Source organism: Argentina silus, assembly GCF_951799395.1.
Source record: "Argentina silus genome assembly, chromosome: 8".
Classification (NCBI taxonomy): Eukaryota; Metazoa; Chordata; class Actinopteri; order Argentiniformes; family Argentinidae; genus Argentina; species Argentina silus.
The window spans coordinates 6,103,731-6,127,132 of NC_139662.1; the positions used below are offsets into that span (position 1 = coordinate 6,103,731).

The following is a 23,402-nucleotide window of genomic DNA, read 5'->3' on the forward strand; positions in this document are numbered from 1 at the left end:
TATGTTTTCTCTGCTGTTGAATTGTAGTTGTACAACATAACTTAAAAGGAAAAGTGATTGAGTTGTTTAAACGTTATGTTCTTGGCAGAGAGACTTCAATATAAATCTCTAAGACTGCTTTACTACACCATTCTCCCATAATGCTGACAGTGAAGCTAACTCTGTTATTAAATTATAATATACAGTAGGCTACCCGTTTACAGGTTTGCATATTAAAATAAAGTCATTTGTTATCATTTAGAAATTGAAACATGTCCAAACAGAAATGTCCATGCCAAGCTAGCAAGTTTGAGCGAGTTCAGCGAAGAGAGAGAGAGAGTGTGACTGAGTGACTGAGTGACTGAGTTTCCATGTGTGTGTGTGTGCGTGTGAACCACAGCACTTGTGAGAGAAATTAAAACAGGCACTGCTCTGACTACAGTGGTAACATGCAAAGTATTTCAGGCTGTGGTTTTAACTTGTATGCTTGAGTTGAGTTTTGCATACTAACAGAGACTGGTACTTATGCTCAATGACTCAATGATCAGTGTTTACACTAGTGATAATCTCTCCAGTCAGTGTAGAGTAGTAGACTATAGGGCCTACTGTAGGCTGGTCATCCCAAATCAGTTTTCTTGGATCTATGACACCGAAATAATCAAATATATTGTACACGTTTTATATGAGCAAATCATTCAGTGTACAGGCATGCCACTTCATGTGGGGCCCTTATTGTGTGAGTGGTGAAGACCTGCACTCTTAGAAAAAAGGATTCCAAAAGGGTTAATCGGCTGTCCCTGTGGAGAACCCTTTGGGTACCCTTTTGGATTTTCATGTAGAACCCATGAGGAAAGGGCTCTACATGGAACGCAAATGGGTCCTTCAAAGGGTTCTCCCACAGGGACAGAAAGAACCCTTTTTGGTTCAGGTTAGGCCTAGTTTTTTCTTCCAATTAGTTTCTCCTCCATCATCATTTATGTCTGGCTAATATTTTGGCAGAGCTGGTTTAAAAGGAATACATGCACCAGATGAATGAATATAATTGTGAATAAGAGCTTTTGACCCATACTTCAGAAATGTGCAATAACCCACGTTTGATGACGTCTGACACGACCCATATGAGTCCCTTTAAAAGGCGTGGTGACTGTTGACAGCCTACGTAGCTGATGAACTACGCAGTGTACACTACAGTGGAGATATTCGTTCGTGCGCCCTGTGTACAGTCGCGTGCTGTCCCTGTTTGCTGGAAGACTTTTCTAACATATTTTAGGGCAGTCTTTTTCGGTTGATAATTTGCATTCAGGAACCCATACGAATTCATACGTTTTACTTCCCTGGAGTAACCCAGAGTAAACACTCAGCGAACGGACGGATGCCTATGGACCGCAGATATTGCCGTGGTTTATGCGCTCACGCTGTCTTATCTGTTTTGTAGTTAGATACAGTAGCTTTTGAAATAACATTAAAATGGCCACAGACGAACTCTCGTCGAAGCTCAGCCGACGGCTGCAAATAGAGGAGGGTGCGGAGGAGCCAGTGGCCGTTGATGAGGGGCATGAAAACGGAGCGGCAGAGAAGCCGTCCACGGCGAACGCAGACTCGGAGTTGGGAGCTAAGCTCATGAGGCGGGGGGAGTTGAACGACGGAGTGGGTGACCACCATCAACCGAGCATGAAGGTCTTCAACCCCTATACCGAGTTCAAGGAATTCTCCAGGAAACAAATCAAAGATATGGAGAGAATGTTCAAAGAGTGAGTGCAGTGTCAAATAAATCGAAATTATCAGCATGCAGACATCAAGCACACCTTTATTTGTCCTGTAAAAATTTGAATCATATCCTGCCTGCAATATCTAGAGGAGTTTATGGAGCTGGTCATGTCTCATGGAAAGCAATTATGTTTGCGGAATTCATAGGGTAGTACAGTATAAGGTTGATGAGAAGGATATCAGTCACTTCCAGCTCTTTTTTTCTAGGTGTTGATGGGAAAATATGTCAATGGGCATCTGACAATTGAGCAATACACTTGTTGGTCAGTTGGCAATTGCTCTTGATACAATTACACAATGTAAAGAGGACATTCAAGCTGTAACCCAAATTTATGCAGAGGGTTTATGCAGAATTTATGCAGCTCAACTCTTGACTATAATGTGTCTGTGACAAGTTCCATGAATTCTTGATAGCGAGCTCAATGCTGTTCAGTGATGCTGCCCCACCCAACCAGTCTGAGTGCTCTCTTTCTTTTTTTGTCTCTCTGGCTCTCTCTGTCAGACTCTCTCTCTCACAGATACACTCTCTCTCTCTCTCTCTCTCTCTCTTAGTGGGGTGGCATGACAGCATGGGAAGCCCAAGCTTGGCTGTAGTAAGGCACAAAGAATTTTTGTTTTCTGAATGAATAATATACAGAGTCTAATTTTCCGCTTGGCTGGTAGTTCCTGTAAAATGCATGCAAATTAAAAGCCACAGCATGAGTATTTAGTTAATGGGTCATGTACAGTGTAGTTCCCTGTATGGTCATGTCAGCTCACACCCTGCAACCTTTGTTCAGGGCCAAATCTGCACAACTGAGTGCATTATCATAGCAACACACCCTTTTAAAGTACATTATTATTCAGATGTGTGAGGGTTTGTCACAATGCAGTGTGGACTCAAGAGGTCCTGGGGGTCTTTTCAGGACTGGGTAGACTGTTGCACTGGGTACTGTTGTGGCTGTGCCAATAACTGTTTGTCAGAGTATTTGCATTTGAAAAAAAGCACAAATGTCCAGCAGAGAGTTCAGAGTTGGAAATGGAAAGCGGGTGAGGGGAGGGGTTGTCAAAGCCATTCTGGAGTTGTGCCCAGTTGTGGAGTGTTTAGTTAATGGTTTCCAGTGCCAACCCTAGTGATAGATTCTCCTTTTTTACAAAGAGCGGGCACTGTGGGAGTGGGGTGCTAGTCAGGGAGAGCCTGAGTAAACGAAGCGTCCTACACTCCTCAGTTAGTTCTGCTTTTCCATGCCGACACCAAACACGAAAAACCCCTTTGTGGATTGGGCAACCTTGAATGAACCCAACCCCAAAATACACCTTAATGAAGAGACAAGGGAATGGGAATCTTTTTCATGACACATCCTTGACACTTATGCAATTTACATGATTGCAATTGATACCGTTGCTCCACATGTTTGTAGCATTGCCAGTACTGGAAAATACTGTGAACTGCTACATTTGACTTTTAAAACAGCATTTTTGCTATGTCTTGTTGCTCTGCTGTTCTGTGCTTAGTTTTAACACCTCACGCATTGTAAAATATTTTAGACGGAGTTATGCTGTTGTGCTTAATTATTGCTGAATCAGCAAAAGAGATTTTGTGTTTGAGGGCACTTTTTGAACTGTTTTCACAGCTGCTCCCTACAACCTGAAGATCTACGCTGTTATAACATGTTCTTACTTCAAACACTACTAATTGTTATGGCTCGGGCCTGAAGTTGACCTGACTAGAGAGACTCTGGGCCCAAAAGCCATAACGAGGGCCTGAGTGTGTCCTGGTCAGGTCAAGAGGTCAGGAAACACTCCCAGACCTAGTTATGCATAGGCATAATCTTTCAAGCAATCCATCATCACTTTTTTTTAACACAACTCACAACCAGTCACTGTGCCCAACTCAGCCATTCTCTCCAAACGAAAGATCACATGAGGGCTGTGTGTGCAGGCCTACTAACTGCCTAAGCAGAGCCTTGACAGCGTCTGTCAGGAGTCATGACTCAACAGTAGCTTGGGGAGCTATCTGGGTTACAGTGTGTCACAGTGGACCAGTGCCAGCACTTGTTGGTTTGCATTTCAGACACCATTCAATTGGGCTGTAAATCAAAACTTTTAACGTCTGGCTCATGTTAGTTGTAAAGTTACTTGCAAGTAATTGAATCCAAGAAGGAAGAGTTTTGAAGGAACTGTACCAAGTCAACCAAACCATATAGCAGTTGTCAGTATCTTATATAGATCAGAAAAGGAAGGATGTTATGTCATGAGAGCATACAATATGGGAAGTCATTGAAGTGTGCGGGGGTTCTTCTACCCAACTGTTGTGGTAATGGAAAAGCTAGAAATGTCTCAGATCACACACGCACACCCGCACTACCCGGGCAGGCTGGCACACTGCCCTGACCTCTTTTAAATGTATACTCTCTACAGTGTATACTCACTATTGAGCAGTCCAATCAAAAATATCTACCTGATTTCTCACTCTCAGTACAGTATGCTGTTCATGTGTTGATGAATATAACTTGATAGGTGACATTTAGTCTTATCTGTGTTCAAGCTTTTGCAGCCCTTTTTGGCTGCATTCCACTCCATTGTCCTTGACTTGAAGTGACTTTGATAATACAGTTGGATGAATATGCGTTGCCGGTTCTTGATAATAGCTTAAGAGAACCTTTTAAAAATCATGCTTTCAACACAGTGATGTTTAGAGTTACACAGTTCCTTTTTGCTATTGCTGGAATTTACGTGGTTGCCTCAGGCACTGTGATTCACTGTACTTGGGTTGGACTGACACAAAGACTTCTCTTTCTTCCAGCACTTGCTGTACAGTATCATAAAACCCTCCCTTTTACTTGTCCCCTACCTTCTGTTGTGGAAGATAAATGGGACCAGCTGATTATTAGGCAATATGAAATGGATATGAAATATCTATCACTAAAATTGCAGATAAAAATGCATTTATTTCAGAAAATGTGCTTTTCAGTCCTATGTGTAACTTTGCGATAAGATACAGTATATGCTAATAGGGATTAAGTATTGTACATTAACATTATTATGCATTTCACGGCATAGGTTCTGTTCCTGTTTTCTATACAGCCAACAGCCCTCAATGTATGGCAGTGTGATTCATAGCAGGATTTCTTTCATGTCTGTCACACAAAATGGCTCTGCTTTCTTACTGCCTGAGGTTATGATTATAGACAAGGACAGAAGAGAAGACTGCCTTAGCTGGTTTTGCAACACTGACCCCAAGAGCTTTGCCAAAACAATGCTTATCTTTTATCCTATCAGGTGGAGTCAACACCCAAGATTATAGTTATTGTGCTTTTTAGTGCAGCAACATAATTAGACGCCATCTTGAATTACAGCACACAACAAAGAGAACAAAACATATTTCTTTATCCTTTATTTTGAAACGTTTCTGATGTTGTTACTTCCTTACCTTAGTAAAAGTGGACCACACAAAATAATGGCACATGCATCTAACGATAAAAACTGTTTTATTACACCCACTCTACCCAGTAACACAGAGATAATGGCTTTGTGTTGACACTGCCCAGCGACTTAACCAATCCAGATAATCAGATCCAAGGGTCAAAGTGCGCCTCACGCCACTGGCCCGGCCTCAAACTTGTGCTCAGCTGCTGTTCTGAGTCTATCCACATACAGTATCTGTGAGGGATTACGGAGGTGAAGCTAGACTGTCCGCTAGCTAGATAGCATTAAGTACCCTAGCAGTCTAGTAGATAATAAGATGACGAAGAGGGAGGGCAGAAAAATACTGGGTGGCAGATTGAGGCTAGGCTTAAGTCAGTAGGAATAGACTAGCGACTGCACTGAAATAGTGGCTTATATGCAGAAACATTGCCAAGAATTCTATGTGTCTTGATATAGCTGCAGAGAAGATACTGTACCTCCAACAAAAGGCACATCAGAATGACTCATGTTTTTGTGGAGGAAGTCTCAGAGTATGAGTAATTTGAAGGTGGGCCTACTCACCATACTGTTCAAACAGAGGGTATGCCATCTCTGAAAGGCTACCTACTTTCTCACTGCAAAACAAGAGACAGACCCTCAGCTTTTGTCAAACTGAGGAGCTGTTTTCCTCTAGATTTTAGTTCACAACATGGCACCCCAATGGCACCTCCCTAAGTCTTCCTATCCTTAATTGACATCAATAACATCTGTATTCTGTTTAATAAAAACAAATGCCCTCCAATACTTCTGGTTAATGATCCATTGCATTGGAATTGTATCTCCCTTTCATTTGTGTCCTAAGGGGGTATAGCTGGTGTTGCCTTCTGGCTGGGCTAATGGGGTCTTGCCCGTAGCCCCTGCTGTGCCCACATATGAGACAGAGGGGCTTAGTAGATTTTTGGAGGAGAACCTGCTGGTTTTATTCCATACCCCGTTAATGAAGTGGGAGTCCCTAGAGAGATTAGATCAATGCTGTCTTCTGTCTAATACCGTTTCCCTAAACTGTCTCTTCTCCAAACTCTCTCAAGTCCCTATTATATCCTCACTAGGCTAACCTAAGGTCAGCTCGCCAGTTAGCCTGTGGTGTATGCTAGCAGGTTGTTGGGTTAGCATTACACAGATTTATATTAAGTTAATGAGTGTTTGAATTCAGTGTTTGTCTGATTGCCCTGATAGGAGTATCTTCTGTGTTTCTTGAGCTTTAGTTATTGCAGTACTTTTCCACACACACACACACACACACACACACACACACACACACACAGGGAGAGGTTGTTTGTGATAGACATGCCCCCACCTCCCTTCTGAGTGCCCTTGTGAGGGAGGATGCAGTTAGCTAAGTGCAATGCCCACAGCCCCTGCCTGTCACATCCCACACTGCCCCACAGGCCACTATTGCCTACTCTCTCCGAGACCAGCCTGCACTATGCCACCCCTGCTAAAAATAACAACTCTCACAGTCTATCTATAACCACATAGGGCTGATCCAATCGGGATGCACAACAGCAACCGATTAGTCACCTAATCCCCTCCATACCGGGACAGAGCTGGTACAGTGGAGGTACCACAGAGGAATGTGCCATTCCTGCGTATTATCCAAACACAATCTCCCCCCACTCTCATACTGTAAATGGTCTCTCCCGTATCGGATTTCCAGCTGTGAGAAAGGAGCATTTGTCGTCAAGAGAAACCGAGCCAGGAACCACTTTCTGAAGTGTATTTTGATTTCCAGGGTGGACCATCCTGTATGAAAGTCTCAACACATTCATACACTACGTTGTAGCACAGTTTCCACAATGTGGTCTCACCGTTGATGATTGTGATGACGGTGAAACAGCGCAGTGACTACCCACACAGTACACTGTACTCTGATGGTTCTATGATGCAAAGGCAGGTTCTATTATCAGTGTTCAGGAGTGCTGTAATATGTTCACTGGGCTAATGATCAACATCCTGCAACTGCTAGTGTTTATCTTGGCCTCAGAGTTGACAAAGGCTGACCATCTCATACACTTAAACAAGTTATCTATTAACTCAGAAAACTGATCTGGGGTCCTTGAGAACTGATTATATTTAGGGAGCAAATCCAGCTTGAGAGCTCTCTCTGATCGATTGGCTCTCAGGCCTATTATGCATTTACAGGAAGTGGCTGGTGAGGCCTTGTCAAAGACAAAATCCCAATGTAAATCAATAATGCCGGAGGTACTCTTCAGGGAGTAAAGGTCAATCTTGAACATGATTGTGTAACTAAATAAGATTTCCTTTCCCTTCCACAATCATGTTCAATATTGACCTAACTGGCTCTTAAATCCATGAGTAACCAGTCTGTAAATCTTCTGATACAAAGTCATGCATTTTGGCAATACCTAAAGTAGTAAATTGCATTTGATTTGATTACATAATAATTCCAGAAGAATCTTATCCAAACAAAGACATCATCTAAGAAACTATTGGAAGTACTTTGCTTAAACAAACCATGTCAATAAACCAAAAAGCCCATTTGCTCCAGTTCCAAGTTTATCTTTCAGTCCCATTTCACCCATCATGTCACACTAGACAAGAGGCAGGCTGAGAGAAGCCCTGTTTGACTCTTAGCAGATGCTGCTGTAGAGCAGAGGCCAATGTCGAGCAGGCTCTCGTTTCCCATGACCCTGACCCAGCCTACTATGACCTCACAGCGGCACACATCTGGACGGAAGTCCCACTGTCACTGGAGAGGGCCTCAACAATGAAGAGGGGCTGCATCCCAATCCAAAACCATTCTCCCTTCCAAGTACTTGTGAGGTGGAAGCCATATGGGGGACACTCCATTTAGACTTTTGGTTATACTAGCCAGTGTTTTCAGATTGTAACATAACCAGTCTTTTGTCAATGCAGTCTTTAAGAGCAGTCACTGTCAATAATGTATTCAGTAGTGATGTCATGCAGAGCTCTAAAGGCCTCTCTGTTGGCATCTTGTGTTCATGCCCCAGTTGGCAGCTCTGAGTAGATGAAACTTTTCTGGCAGCTGGGCATTTAAACACTGGCACATGAGGGTTGTCCTTTTCAGTTTACTGTCATGGCAGTGTAGTACTGTTTGTTCATGTAGTGTCTTTGTTGTCCTTTTGTTGTTGTCATTCCCTATCTGCTATGGCTGGTTCTCTTCATATAAAGTTGTTGGTGAAACATAGCACAGTGTGTATAGTGACTTCAGTCACTATATGGTTTGATATATGGTTGTACAGATCATGAGGTTCAAATTATCTTGCAAAATCAGTCGCATTCTAAGTATGTAGCACCAAAGCAATAGTGTGTTTTGTACTTGTCTTAACTATCCTATTGACAGCTAATTGCATGACAATAACAATCTGCCACATAAGTGATGTCATCACCTCATGCTCACTGGAGCAACATGATACGTTCTAGGTTAAGCCGCTCTACACAATTCTCAATGGCCTGTAAGCAGCACAGCCAAGCTCCCAACCTCTCTCACACACACAAACATGCATGGTGTGTCTGAACGACTGAGCATGCTTTGTGAGGAGGCTGTCAGGCCGCTGGTAGTGTGGCGTACGAGAGAGAGGGTTTTCCCCATGCCTGCTCCGGGTAGCTGTTGCCTAGCAACCGAGATTAAGCCCCCAGGTCTTGAGGAGATTGGCAGACAGTAGACAGAGAGAAGGTGTGGCCTGGAATAAAGTCTGCCTGCTGCTGTTGTGAGTAGCTTGCTGTTCAGGAGTAGTAGGCCAAGGAATTGATGCTTTGTTGTAGTGAGGGATATAATGAGCTGGTACAGGTTTGAATAGACATGGCATTTTGAACAGGATGAACAGGCATTTTCTCGATTGTTAGAAATTTGATTCATGATGCGTCCTCTCCTCTGTCCTCCACTTGCTTCTTCTTGGAAATAATTGGAGGAGAATATTTAAGGGGAAGTACCTAGATCTTCTCCTTCGATGCGTTTTGAGTAGGAAGCGAGATGTAGCTAGCTGTTGTAAGTAGCGTGTCTAAACATGATTTGACCAATGTTTGCATAACAAAAGAGATGGTTATGTTTCTTCATTGGCATTCCTGGTCAAAGTGACCATAAATGTATCTGAAGCGTATTTCCCTCCATCCTGACTTAATTCTTCTGACACTGCATGCTTTGTGCCTTCTCCCTGACAACCACCAAACTCTTAAAGGAGTAGTGACAGTCAATGATTGATATATATATATATATATATATATATTTTTTTTTTTTAAAGCTTCCTGTTGCAAAAATCTAGAACATGACTAGGTGACTGTACCGCATTTTGCCTTGTTGGTCTCTGTCTGAATAGCTGTATTTGGCCTTACTATTTTGTCTGACTGTTCTTTGAATGACTGGCTTATCTCTTTGGTTCAGTTCAGTCTTATAGCCTGGCAGAGCGCTGCATCAGAGAGAGCAGCACTGATTACCATGGGCTCCCTGACAACCCATCTGTCCTACACAGCTGGCCCAGGGTTTACCCCCAACTCCAGACAAATGCACCCCACTGTGCAGGAGATCCCTACACCAGGTTAACACCGCTCATTAGAGCCCCAGATATACACACACACACACACACACACACACAAATACAATTCCAGATATGCCCCCAACCTACCTCACGCACACACACACCCCCATCCAAACTAATCTTAGATCTCTGACAATGTGCTTCCTTACTTATTCATACCCACCTGAGGTGTATGTTTGTATCAAACCTGTGTCATTTCCCCATTGCCATTTTAAGCCAGCTAGAGTCGTAAGTATGGAAACAACAGATTGTTCACATTCACCAGAGTCTGGATTTTCCTGGATTTACTCGAGATTACTGCTTCCTCTGTTTGTCACAACTCATTGATGTGGGAGTGTTAAGTGTGTCAAGCTCGTGCCAAGACCTTTCCCTTAAGCTTAGACTCAGGCCCCTCACAGGCCAGTGTCACACAATGTGTGAAGATGGAGTTCAAACCCAGTCCAGTTCAAGGTTATTTTCTCTGTCTTGTCACACATTACTAATCACAGAGTTCACGCCATCACTGTTCAGAGCTGCACAATACTTTCTCTATCTTATGTTTTATTTCACATTTTCACTGAGTTTTGGATTTAAGGAGGTAGGCTAAATGTTTTTCATTTGCAAGTGTTGACTAGCGAAATCTGTTATGGCCAAATAGGGATACATTTTTTTATCTCCTACGTTTGCCAGAAACATCTCTGTGATTGAGGAAGTTGGGTCAGTTTGCACTTCCTCTTTGGCTAAGGACAAGTCATGTCCTAAGTTGCTCATTCCTTCCTGACACGTCTCACTAAACTTCCCCATGTTGTGCAGTGGTGCAGATATCAGCAATATGTTGCTTTGCCACCATGTCAGCATCTTATTTTAACTGGTTATTCTTTGTATGCTGGCAAGATCTCATGTTGCATTAAGAGCAATTTGTTTCAGTGCAAAATTCTTTCTTCATGGAATATTGTCTGATACATTCAGGTTTGACTAAACTCATATAGACCCTATTTAGGCTCTGGGTCACGATGATACACAAAGGAGTGTGAACTCCTTACAAGACACAGACTTTACGCAGAACGAGCATGGACATGAATGGAACTTTAAGAATCTGAACATGTCTCTTCAGCAAAAAGAGCATTTGGCCCAACTAAAAATGAACTGTCAGGCTAGTCCTTAACTTCTCATGGTTAATGCTCTGGAGGAAAGTGAAATAAGTGAGTGTTTAGTTTTTACCGCGGCCACCCCTTAGGGAAGTAAGAGAATGTGCGGAATGTTTCCTGTGCCATGAAGATGGGCCAGATTGCTTTGAGTGGAGGAGAGAGTGAGCAAAAAGAAAGATGAAGAGGCAGTTGAGGGAGCGAAAATAAAAGTGATATGGGAGAGGGGGGCAAGGAATCTAAGCTTCCTCCCTAGGAATCTAAACTTCCTTCTATAGGTTCAAAATCGAAGGCTTGTTCGTGTCACCCACTGTAGCCAAACTAAAGAGCATGTTTTGTTTTTTTGTCCATTTCAATTGTTGTTAATATACAACACAGTTCTACCTGTGGTCGGGTTGTGGTTTGAATCCTCAGCCCTAGATATTGCTTGGTCTGTATATTTAAAGAGCGAGACTAAAGTCAAATTGTGAGTGGGCGGTTGTCACAGGAAGTGAGAGGCGATTTCTATCTATGTCCTCTCTGACTGATCACACTCCTGATACTGATCATGCCACAATAGTCAACAATAGACAGGTTCCTCTGTACATCCCTAAGGCAGAGCCATTATTATATGACACGTTTGAACTTCCCCATTTAAAGCTCTGTCAGTTAACACCCCATTAACCAGCCATGCAGCTGTTTAAATGGAACATAGTAGAGTTCCACACACTGCAATTGTGATACTAGAGCAGCAAAGTACCAGAGTTCAAAAGAAAGTCCATGTGGACCTGAAATGGGCTCTTGAGTCCAGGGCTTTGGCTGTGAACACTCCACCTCAATAGAGATAGGCTACTGTGATGTGCTGGTGTGGCTACTTTAGCATTGTGGTCAAGATCCTGACAATAGTCAAAATGCCAAAAAAAGAAATGCAGAGGCTCTGAATGAAAGGTCTTGTATGTAGTTAGTGGTTTGAGGCTATCGTTGGGCTAGAAAGTGAGTGAGAGGTGGATGGGGGGGGAAGTGAAAGAAAGCTGCGAGCGTGACTGTTTGGGAGGGCCTCACACCAGACTGCCGCGGTCTTCAATAAAAGGTGCCCGTTGCCATGACGACGCCGTCTCAGCGCAAGGGAGCGGAGGAGGATAGAGAGAGAGTGAACGTAAAGGAAGTGGTTTCAGACATAATGACCGAAGGGAAACGGGAAGCCAGTCCTTTAGCTGGAGTGCTTCCTCATTCACTTGCTGCCAGACCTCGTTTACTCTGGTTCACTCTGGGCTCCACCACACACACACACACAAAAACACTGCACTCACATTTACATGTACACCCATACACACACTGTGATACACAGACAGACACTCTCCACACACACACACACACACACACACACACACAGATAGATGTTGTCTCTACACAAACAAATACATACACACACACACACAAACAAACAGAGTCAACCCACTCTGCCTTCCTTGGCATGGTCCCAGAACCTACCCTAGCCCAGCACACAAGCCTGTCCTCAGGCTTTTGGGTCAGAGGGGCTGCCAGTGCCCGCCTGTCTGCACAGATAAACACACTGTTGGCCTAGCTGCTGTCTAACTCCCCTTTTGTTTCAAGGCTTGGTTTGGGCCAGGTTTTTTCTCTCTCTAAAGCTGTGCTCAGATGCACACTGGTCCCAGTGTGTTTCAATACATCCTGGTTTTATGTTTTGTGCCAAAGCATTCCTCTTCCTATTGACTAAACCAGTTTAACTAAGTATTATGCTAGTGCAATCACAAAGTACATAGCACAAAATCATCAAAAAGGTGTATACACATATACTGGCACAGGAGAACTGTATTTTGAATGAAGTTAGAAGACACCAAGATTGAAAACAAAGTAAGGATTGGGGTCATAATGCAGCCTGCTTATCTCACGTTTCAATTTCCACTTTCAGCAGTTGCTCTTCTTCTTATCAACACAGTCAGGGATGAGTGGGAAACTATGGTTTACTTTGTGTAGATCAAGCCCACCATGAGTAAACTACCATAAGCCACCTTAGTCAAACAGCTTCCTGTAAAAGTCTGACTCAAGCAGGATGAAATATCTGTGTGATGCGTGTGTGTGCGCATTTTAGATAGGATGACTCAGAATGCTGAGTGGACAAGAGGGCTCCAGAGGTCTTTCTCACACACACACACCGCCGCCACCCCCCTTAATAGACTTACTGATGAATTTGACATAGCTGGCTAGTCACCACTAGCACAGATACAACATCAGTACGTTGATACCAGTTCCAGTTTTTAAAGATGACTATGACCAGTGCATTCTTTTAAAGAGGGTGTCAATTTGGCGTGACTGTTCTGATGGACTCTTTATGCCATGATGACGATAGCAAGTTTACATTTTTGGACAAAGAGGAAATTGTAAGGGAAGGAAAAATGAAAATGCACAGGAAGAGGCAGTCATACAACAAATGTATGAGGCCATGTGCAGTTTGTCTACCATTGTATGATTCTCTGGCACCCTCTAGTGGTCCTTTATACTCAACAAGGATTTAGTTGACTCCAACCACACCGCTATGAAAGCAACAACAACTCCCATTTCAGTGCGTCAATATGTTAATTGTTCTCTCTCTCTCTTTCCCTCTCTCTCTGTTCAGGTTTGATGCGGGGAAGGACAACTTCATCGATCTGATGGAGCTTAAGTTGATGATGGAGAAGTTGGGGGCTCCCCAGACCCACTTGGGCCTGAAGAACATGATCAAGGAGGTGGACGAGGACCTGGACAACAAGCTCAGCTTCAGAGAGGTGAGACGAGACTGGTAGTGTGCCTCAGACCTGTGCCAAATACACTTTTAAATACCTGAGCTGCACTTCATGTAGTATGTTATTGTATCTGTGGGTTCTGGTCTGTGCCCTTCTGACATTTGTTTCCCTCCACTCTTCTCTTTCTCTCACTTTCTTCTTCTATATAATTCCCTCTCTCCCTCAAGTTCCTCCTGATCTTCAGGAAGGCAGCAGCAGGGGAGCTAGCAGAGGACAGTGGCCTCAGTGTTCTGGCCCGGCTCTCAGAGATCGATGTGTCCACCGAGGGAGTGAAAGGAGCCAAGACCTTCTTTGAAGCAAAAGTAACTACTCTATTTTTCCCCCCAATGCAGAAGCCTAATTTCTTCCAAATAGCAGAAGCAGTATTTGTATTTTGATTAAGCTACTCTCCTCACTCATCACTTCATCTGTATATAGATTCGCCCACCACCCCTGTTTGAAATTCACAGCATATGGTTATTTTATTGTTTCAGCCTTGTTATGTGAATGGGTTAGGTTAAGTTACCCTGGATAAGGGCATCTGCTAAATGTCATAAATATCATTTAAAGTGAAGTTACAGGCACTCTACAGCGACTCACTAGATTCCTTCTCCGGCAGGTCCAGGCCATCAACGAGTCCAACCGATTTGAGGCGGAGATCCGTCAGGAGCAGGAGGACAAGAAGAAGCAGGCAGAAGACCGGAAGCAGAGACAGGCTGCCTTCAAGGAGTTGCAGTCGGCCTTCAAGTGACCTCCATAGCCCCTTGCTCCACCTCCACTGTCTGTATGTTTGTTTGTCTGTTTATCAGTGTCTCTGTGTGAAACCTCCTCCATTTTGAAAACCAGTAACTACTGTACTGTATATGCAAGGCAGTGGGGGCCTGTTTGGAGTTAGCACCTGAGAGAGGAGCAACTGCTATATTTGTTCTTCATTTGTTTTACACAGGAAGCTGCAACCTAACTTGATGAGGGCGCTTAATTCTGAGTATCACGCAAATCATGCATTGACATCAGTGGGAGATTTGCAGCAATATCTGAGTTATGCACACATACCTCAGGTTAAGATATTTCAATGAAGACAGTTTTATTGTAGTATTTTTTTTAATATAGTACACATTATAATACTGTGTCTCCATTAAGAGTTCTGTTGCTCCTCTCTAGTCAGGTGTTCACAACAGATAATGGTCTGTAAAACAATGGATTGGATACATGCTGGAGAAACATTCCCTGTATCAGTGAGAATACATATATCTATACTGTAAAGGAACTTTCTATTGTTATGTCATGACTAAGTAACTCATCAGTTACATGGCAACTTAATGCTGTTGTTGCTTTTTCTGTTATCTTTGTCACTGATGACAACCAGAACTGATTACTGTACATCTGAATCCAAATGGTTTCAAAACGGATTAGGTATTATTTTTAGTAATATAAGGTTATTAACAATAGAATTGCATTTTACCAATGATACCAATGAATTGTTAAATTTGTTTTGAAGTCTTATCCAATCCATTGTGTTAGCTGCTACCAGTGGCAATTGCACACTATACATGATGTCATTTCCTGTAGGGAGTAGGAAACACTTTCTCAAAGACATGAAAGTTCCACTGTACCCTGGCTGTAGTTTGACACCTAGCTAGCCAGAGCTGCATACCCAATACTGTGAGAGAAAATACATCAGTTTCCAGACACCGGATTCCATTCTAAACGTAGAGTAGTTCAATGTTTAAATGCCTAAAATAGCTCTATATTTTTAATGTTTGTTGGGGTGGGGTGGGCGATGATTGGGATATGGTTGGGGAATAGATGTACTTGCATGCGTGGTGGTGGTCATTTTTGTGCAGTGTGTTTTGCATGGGCACTGTGAAGTTCTGACAATCTTAATTAACCCCCAAAATGGTTCCCTAGCTTGAGTCTCGGCTGCCACCTGCCACCCGGGCCAACCAATCCAACTACTGACCTGCCATGTCCTAACGCTACTTGTAATACCCCCTATCACCATCAGAGGTAACTGGAACTCAGTGGTGAATGCCTAATAGTTTGTGGGTTTGCGCACGGCTCAAAATATTATTACTTATAATAATGGCCAGGTGTGGAGCACCACTGAAATGAGAAGCACTCGGAAAATATTGTTGCACAGAAACTGTGGTACTTCCATACATACATACATACATACATACATACATACATACATACATACTGTACTTGTCCTGGACCAGAACCATGAATTAATGTGAATTATCCTCAAAATGGCTGTCTGGATCCAAAATGGCTCCTGCTGTATTTCCAATGGTTGGGACCGGATGGCTTGTGTGGAGAAATGAGAAAGCTTGGGGAACCAGCTGCTGTGCCACTGGAGTTCTAAACAATGCTTTCTGTTGTATGGTATCATGTGACTGTGAGATGTCTGTAGAGAGGGAGGGAGGGGAAGGCGAGTGAGTGGTGGTCAAGAGCCTGTGTTCCCCAAACCTGGTCCTGGAGGACCCCATAGATGCTGGTTTTCATTACTTTGTTCATATCATTGTTGTTAATTAATGGTGAAGCTAGTTGAATTCCAAAACCAGCACGTACAGGGGTACTTGAGGACCTGGAGTTGGAAACGGTGGTCCTGGACCACTTACCCCTGCTCAGTTCTACTGCATGAGCTGCCCTGTGTGTGACCAGTCAGTATCCAGCACGCCAATATTTGCAAAGCTTTGTGTATGTGGCATGGAAGCAAAGTCGTGCATTGACATCAAGATAACTTTAGATCAAAGCCACGACAAGAGCTGCAAACTAAATTCCAAACCCTATGAGTACAAGGCAATACTGTAAGGTGCAAAGATGCTGTCTTTAGATCTGCATATTGTACCTTTACTCTTGACCTGTGGATTTAGGGTGCAATTGCAATATACAGTGTGGCGCTCTCTTATTCTCAGTAGTACACTCAATTTCTATCTTTGTCTCAGAATATAGTTGGAGATTCACACTCATTTGGTGTTTTAGAAGAGTGACTGATAGCTTTAAAAAAGTTAATTTGCTTCAATTTAACCTTGTTTATTGCAAAGTAGCTGCAGTTGTATTAAACATATTAAAACATATTAATTTATAGGGTGATTTATTGGAAGGGGCATAAATAGAATATGTTATCATATCACTAATATTAGCCCCCTTCTGGGAAATAAAATGCATTTTAACTGAACTCAGCTGCTTTAACGAGAGCAGAATGGGAGTTAAACATAAAATGAGGGACATGTTGTTTTGTAAACCTTACTGTACATTTTCAGCATATCATAGTTTGCGAGCTTCCAACATAGTGTTATAAAGTGGTATCGACAACTGATATCTGGCAGCACATCTTGGCACAGTACAATGTGTATAAAGAATATAATATTTTTTCATGATAATAGAATTTTAAAAATGCTTTTAGTTTTGTATGGTGAGGGGCTCTGTGAAATGTTCTACATATGGGTGTTGTCCACAAGCTGGTCTCCTGGTAAACAAAAAAGAAAGAGAAAAAAAACTGCACACACTGGTTTCTCAGCTTCCTAGTGATGGGTGATTGGCCAGTTGTTATTCTGTGAGGTGATAAAATACTATTTGTTTTCCTTTCCGATTTGGAGACTAGTTTGTGAACAGTAATGCTGTGTCAAATGTTGTCAGATTTTGTCAATTGACAATTGACAAAATCTTGGTTTCCTTATGGTGTAAGTCCATTGACATGCAGTTTTCTCTAGTCTGTGTATCCTGTGAAAACATATGTGCAGATATGATTCCAAATGCATTATTGCATTGCATCACCCCTCTCTCTTCATTGATGATACCTTCACCCTTTCCTTTGATGGAAAGAGGTGTTGCTATTCTAGAAAGGAGAGTGTATACATAGTGAGACCATGCTTCTTTCTGTTATTCCTCTTTTTCATTTTCTCCCATGTCTTTATTCCTTCCATGTCTTCATCATTCCCTGGGGAAACTTGTGCCAAATGCTTTCACTTGTCTACATCCCAGTTCACTCTCTCATTCCAAAGTAAAGTCACAGAATGTTGTAAGACATTTAAGGAAACAATTCTATTTACCATAGAGGAGATTTAGATGCAGTACAGTGATATGGTAATGCTCAGGGTACAATACAGTAATGCTAAAATGTACCATAGCTTAGATGGTAATGTGACATTGTAACAATGTAAATTTGGGTACATCAAACAACTTGATGATTTTGTGGAACTCCTGGACATCATTATATATTTACATGCAGAAGTATGCAGAAGAGCTATGAATCATTGGCAAGATGTTACTGTAAAATCCACATGCAACTGGGACTCTCACATTCCTCTCCTCAAGGACTTAATATAGATCCAGCCTTGGTTTGAGAACGCATCACTTTTACAGGTTAAGTGGAGAAACCTTGCCGTAGTTTGAAGGTTTGGCTCAGTTTTCCACCATGTTTTGTCTGTTTGTATTGACTTCTTTTCTCAAGGCTCTGTTTTTGTCCAGATCCGTTTTTGTTTGTTATCTTACTTGCAAAGTCCGTTTCACTTTTTGTCATCGTATAGTGTAGGCTGATGATCATTTTAAAAAAAAATATGTGGCTGTTCTATAATACACCTTTATTTTAGATTTTCTTACTAAAATGCTATGATTATTCTTGTGGCAATAAAAAAAAAACATTTAATTTGAAACATGGTTGTGTGTGTGTGTATTGTATTCAGTGTTTATTTACTTATAGGATAAAAGTTTGAGAATTACTCTTGTTCACTAATTCCAAGATGTGTGTTTTAAGTTCACATACTGCACATGACATGATAGACAACATATAAGTGATGTATGATTTAACATGCACAATTCCACAGTAGGCCAATTTAGTAGTCATGAATTAACCTCTTTACAGAAAACACCCTGTTACAGTATACCACAGACTTGGTGCTCAAATTTTAATGCACTTCATTGCTTCTAAAATAATGTCATTCCGCAGCAGCTTTAGCCACGGTTTGAGTCCTACATTTGTGAAACGGGCCACTCGTGTGGTGGCAATGATGAAGTGCAGATTGAGGACAGGGCCGTAAATGAAAGAGGCACGTTCTATCCTCTCAGGTGACGACGGCACAGTCAATAGTATCGCTGTCTATCAGGTGCAGGTGATGGTTACTGTTTTCAGACGAAGGCTTATTCATGAAGGAGTGGCACAGTCCAGGTAGGTGCAAAATGCACATTTTATCCTCTTTCTAGATTTCAATACTATTTCTAGAGGCTGGTGCAGTGGTTCTTGACATGTTTTTTTTACTGTGGCATCACAAATGACAACCAAATGCTAGAATGTAAATTGGTGGACCTAAAAAGCATTGGAATGGCAATAAAGAACACCAAAGAGAGTTGTATGTACTGTATAGAGTATCATCATAGGTTACTGTTTGTAAAACAACATGAGTATTTCAGTTTTTGGTGATGAAACTGTGTTTTCTTTTTCTTTTTTATTAAAGTCTGTTGAATGTTTGCCAAAATAGTAATCTGCAATGATGAAATCTATGCAATTAAAATGGATCGAGGATTGACACATTCATATTTGTATGTAGGCATGTCAGTATAGAAAGTGATAGTCCTGCTGTTTTGAATTGTGATTACTGATGTCAATGTTTGCAGTTATAATCCATGTTATCTTTTCCTGATTATCTAAACTATTATTTTTACCTCAGATTTACTCTCTCCCACTTCTCCATTTCTATTTCAACAGTTATACAGTATATGCCAGTTCAGTCGTCATATCTCAGTCATAATGTTACTGTTTTATATGCTCCTTCTCTCTGACCAGCCATTAGAATGGGTCATGCTTTTGCCCACTAGATGGAATGAATTATAGATTTCCACTTTAGGGATACCCTATCTCTTTCCACCCCCTATCTCTCTCTCTCTGTCCCTCTTTCATTTCAATCTGTCTCTCCTCTCTACACCCACCCATCATCACTTCATCAACCGCCCGGATGGGCCTCCCGCAGGTTCCCAGCATGCAGCAGGAGCTGTGGCTGCGTGCCAAATCTCAGGTGCTGTCTTCCCTCAAGCCCGTGTGTGCCCTGAGAGCTGTGACCACTGCGCCCTCCTCGACCTTTGCTCACACTGTCGCCAGAGACGCTGACGACAGCCCCTCTACCAGGATGTCCAACAGTGCCCCATCTACCAGCCATAGCAACAACATGCCCCCCCATCCTCCAGCCCTCCCCAGAACGCCCAACCTCGGTCTCAGAACCAGAACACTCAATAACACCAATTCACAGACCCTCTATCACACCAGAGGTCAGTTTTGCACATACAAAGATGTACAAGAACACACAACTTAACCTAGTGTAAAGAAGTTTGACTTACAGGTAAAAAGACCTCTAGAAATGTAGTACTGTAGTGAAATGACTGGCCCAATAGTACATGCATCATTGTCTGTTATGTCTGCTATGAAATACTATGCTTATAGTATATGTTTTACTTTAGATCAGTTGCAACTATAGTACAGTACATACAGTATATATGTGTTTCATCATGACCATCTGCGACCAAATCTCATGTCAAAACTGTATCACAGTTCACATGATATGGTCAGATTAACTGCAAATGAATTAATGAAGTGAACTGGAAATGAGGTTGACCGAGCCTCTATTCCACAGATAATGGAGTTAGAGCTGAGTTCAACCGCAGCAGCTCAGCAGAGGGCCCCTCAGGCCAGACTAATCCTATCAAGACCTCCAGGACCCATCAGGAGCTTCACAAGGAGCTGCTACTGGCCCACAAAAGGTAAGTACCATAGAAATTAGTACAGAACTCTAGACCATACACTCAAGACCACAGAATTCTGTACAACAAATAGGATCATTTACAGTTTGTTTTGACAGTTACACATACTTTGTAGAAGTATTTACTATAAGTATTACTATAAGTTGATTGAAGGATAATTAACAAAACATGTCTACAGCGTATAACAATTTATTTTTATCAAAAGAGTTGGCTATGCCAGAAACCACTCACTCCGAGGTCTCGAGTTATGTGAGGACTGTCAAAGAATTTGGTCACCACTAGAAAGCACAGCTACAGTACCTTTCACCTGAGTCTCCCTTCTCTATGCTTAGCTTATCAAATATGAATGAGGGTCTCTCTCTTTCTCTCATTTGTGCTCTCACAAAGACTGCAATCGTACACCCTCTCTCTGGGGTGCTCTATTTCTTTCTAGGCCATCGGGAGAGCAAAGCAGAGTAAAGTGATATTAACATTAACAATGATTGAACCAAGCATACCCCTTGCATCCTGATAGCACAACATTAAGCTTGAATCAATCACTGTATGATTGGTACAAATTAGTTGTGTACAGGACCTCAATCATTAGAATTATTTATGTACATTTGAACCAATAAGAGTATAGGTCATTTGTTAATTAGTTCTCTTTTTAATTGTACCTGTCAAGGGATTTGCTGGAGCAAATAGTGCTGAGCAGAGAAAAAAGCACTCAAAATACAGCATGATTTTTATTGTATCTTATTCAGAAACAATGTTTCTGAAAAAAAAACACTAATTATTCAACCAGAGTTTTAGTAAACAGTTTGAAAATTCATTTGCATATCATGGAAACCCTAGACGCAGTATTCAAAACGTCCACTGGATTATTTCTCATTGCGTCAATTAAAAATATTAAGGCTCCCATTTTACCATTTTTTGCGCATGCAAATAGGAGCCCTCTATCTGTACAAAGCCACAGATACTACTGTTTCTAACCACAGTCCTCTCCCTTTTCCCTATGGGCCCAGGGGTCTGGGGCTGTACAGTAAGCCTGAGCTGCAGCAGGTCCTGGAGAGGCGCAAGAGGGAGCAGACTGAAAGAGAGGAGGGTGAGCAAGGCAGGACTCCCCTGGAGGAGGTGCTCCTTAAACGTCAGCAGAAAGACAAGGAGGTAAGCACTGCTACACTGCAGTACCCCACCTCTTTCATTCACACAACCCACAGACGACACACAAAACTCCCAGATGACATGACACGCACAATCCTGACCAGACACACACAACCCACAGACAACACACAATTCACAACCTATATAGGAAACACACAACTCAAAACCAGCACCTGACACTCATGACACACCTGACACATGCAGCACACTGCAAGGGATGGTAGTGACCAGGGTTCGATATTACATACAGTGTTGAGTCTTTGGGGTGCCTGAATAATACGGTACTGGACTTACATTGATATTTCAACATTTATAGGAGTGCATCTGATGATAATAACACTGATTTGTTATGGAAAAGCCTAACTGGGATCCTTGGGATGGCCCGACACTGTTAAAGTCTGTAAAGACGGTAAGGTTAGGGTTGAGTAGAGTTATGGTTATGGTTAGGATAAGGGTTAAGGTTAGAGTCATCCCTAGAATCCCATTTAGCATCTACCAATTTAGTATTAGAGTGCCTTGCACCCTGAGCCCGCCTGTAACTCGAGACCCCTGGTAGTGACATCACAGAGGTGTACCATTATATCCCAGAGGGTTACTATATGATGGCGATGATAGTGGAAGGAGGAGAAATCGAGGTAATGATGATGGTAGTGGAAGGAACACCTGTAGTACCAGTCACTGTAACGTCAAAATGAGTAACACTAGCAGTCGTGGTAACTGTCGGAGGAGGTTGAGGCAGTACAAACACACATGGTGAAGCAGTACTACTAGCACTGGTTGGTGTTCAGTGTAGCAGCGCTAGAATAATGATGTGATGCTAATGTTATCCTTCCCCTCCCTCCTTCCCCAGAGAGAGAAGCTGCAGGAGGACAAAGTACGGGAGGAGGCCCAGCTGTTGGAGTTTGTGCGGGTCCGACAGAACCTGAAAAAGATCCACACAGCATTCCAAAAGGCCACCAATTCCAGAGTTAGCATGGAGGACTCAGAATAGACTGACTCTGAGAGAACTGACTGTGGTTTGTCGCCTGGGAAAGGACATGAGCACATAAGCATTGGCCCTCTCCCAGCTTCTGCAAATGGCTGCCTTCAACTTCCTCTGATCTACACTACAATGCTGCATCTGTGTGTGAACTCATTTAAATACAAATTAATACAAATTATTAAAATTAATAATAATATAATATTAATACTGGCCTATTTAATGCACATGTAAACCTGAGTTTGAATTTGAGATCACAGAAAAAAATGACAGATCTTTCTTTCTTCTTTTTTTAACCAACTATACATATATCCACATTGAACTAATTAAGTAAATACAAATAAAGAATCGCTATAACTGCTGTTTAATGGTTTGTGTGTGGATCTATGGTTGCCAAGGTGATAATTCATGATCACTTCATGATAAATAAAAATATCCCAAGCTTGAAAGTCATATGCAAAAAAGACAAATATTGGCACATAAGTCATCAAATATAGTATGCCTGCCTAAAAAGACCCACTTGTAGATATGTTGTAGATATTGCCTTAACTGTGTTCGATGACATATTCCAGTAAAATAATACCTTGTTTTGTTAAGATAGTCATGTAATAAAGCTACTTTATTAAATGCTGCACGAGGACTCTTTTTGCTGTTGAGGTTCAATTAACCTTGTATTGTTACATGTATGTTTATGTTTTTGGATGCACTATAGCTTAAATGTAGAGTTACATAATGCATGATATTTATTTTTCTATGCATTGCACTTACAATATGTGTTTACATGTAATACTGTTGTAGACACACATTAAGCTAAATGTAATATAAGGAATATGATTTGCTATCAGATGTTAGAAATCAATATAATTTAATAAATGTTTGAACGTGATCAGAACCATTGCTTTTGTTGGTTGGCTGGTATTGTTTTTCAAGG

The 23,402-nt window shown here is 42.0% G+C and overlaps 2 protein-coding genes across 2 annotated transcripts; both read left to right on the forward strand.

The window, feature by feature from the left end:
- Positions 1-1,162: 1,162 nt before the first annotated feature.
- Positions 1,163-18,254, forward strand: efhd2 (EF-hand domain family, member D2). The gene is made up of 4 exons (XM_083674486.1): positions 1,163-1,730; positions 13,452-13,599; positions 13,785-13,919; positions 14,216-18,254. Exons 1-4 carry the CDS (start codon positions 1,447-1,449, stop codon positions 14,345-14,347), a joined length of 699 nt encoding a protein of 232 aa, XP_083530612.1. The 5' UTR covers positions 1,163-1,446; the 3' UTR covers positions 14,348-18,254.
- Positions 18,255-19,574: 1,320 nt separating this feature from the next.
- LOC310808879 (uncharacterized protein) lies at positions 19,575-22,483 on the forward strand (the record flags this gene model as incomplete). Its single annotated transcript, XM_083675979.1, has 4 exons — positions 19,575-19,860; positions 20,223-20,349; positions 21,354-21,495; positions 22,343-22,483. 4 exons carry the CDS (start codon positions 19,575-19,577, stop codon positions 22,481-22,483), a joined length of 696 nt encoding a protein of 231 aa, XP_083532105.1.
- Positions 22,484-23,402: the final 919 nt, after the last annotated feature.

What these genes read in the sequence shown, in the direction of transcription:
- efhd2 (XM_083674486.1), top strand. Translation starts at nt 1,447, where the DNA reads ATGGCCACAGACGAACTCTCGTCGAAGCTCAGCCGACGGCTGCAAATA. An exon ending in ATGGAGAGAATGTTCAAAGA is followed by an intron (nt 1,731 to 13,451) that starts GTGAGTGCAGTG and finishes CTCTCTGTTCAG; the next exon opens with GTTTGATGCGGGGAAGGACA. An exon ending in AGACCTTCTTTGAAGCAAAA is followed by an intron (nt 13,920 to 14,215) that starts GTAACTACTCTA and finishes CTTCTCCGGCAG; the next exon opens with GTCCAGGCCATCAACGAGTC.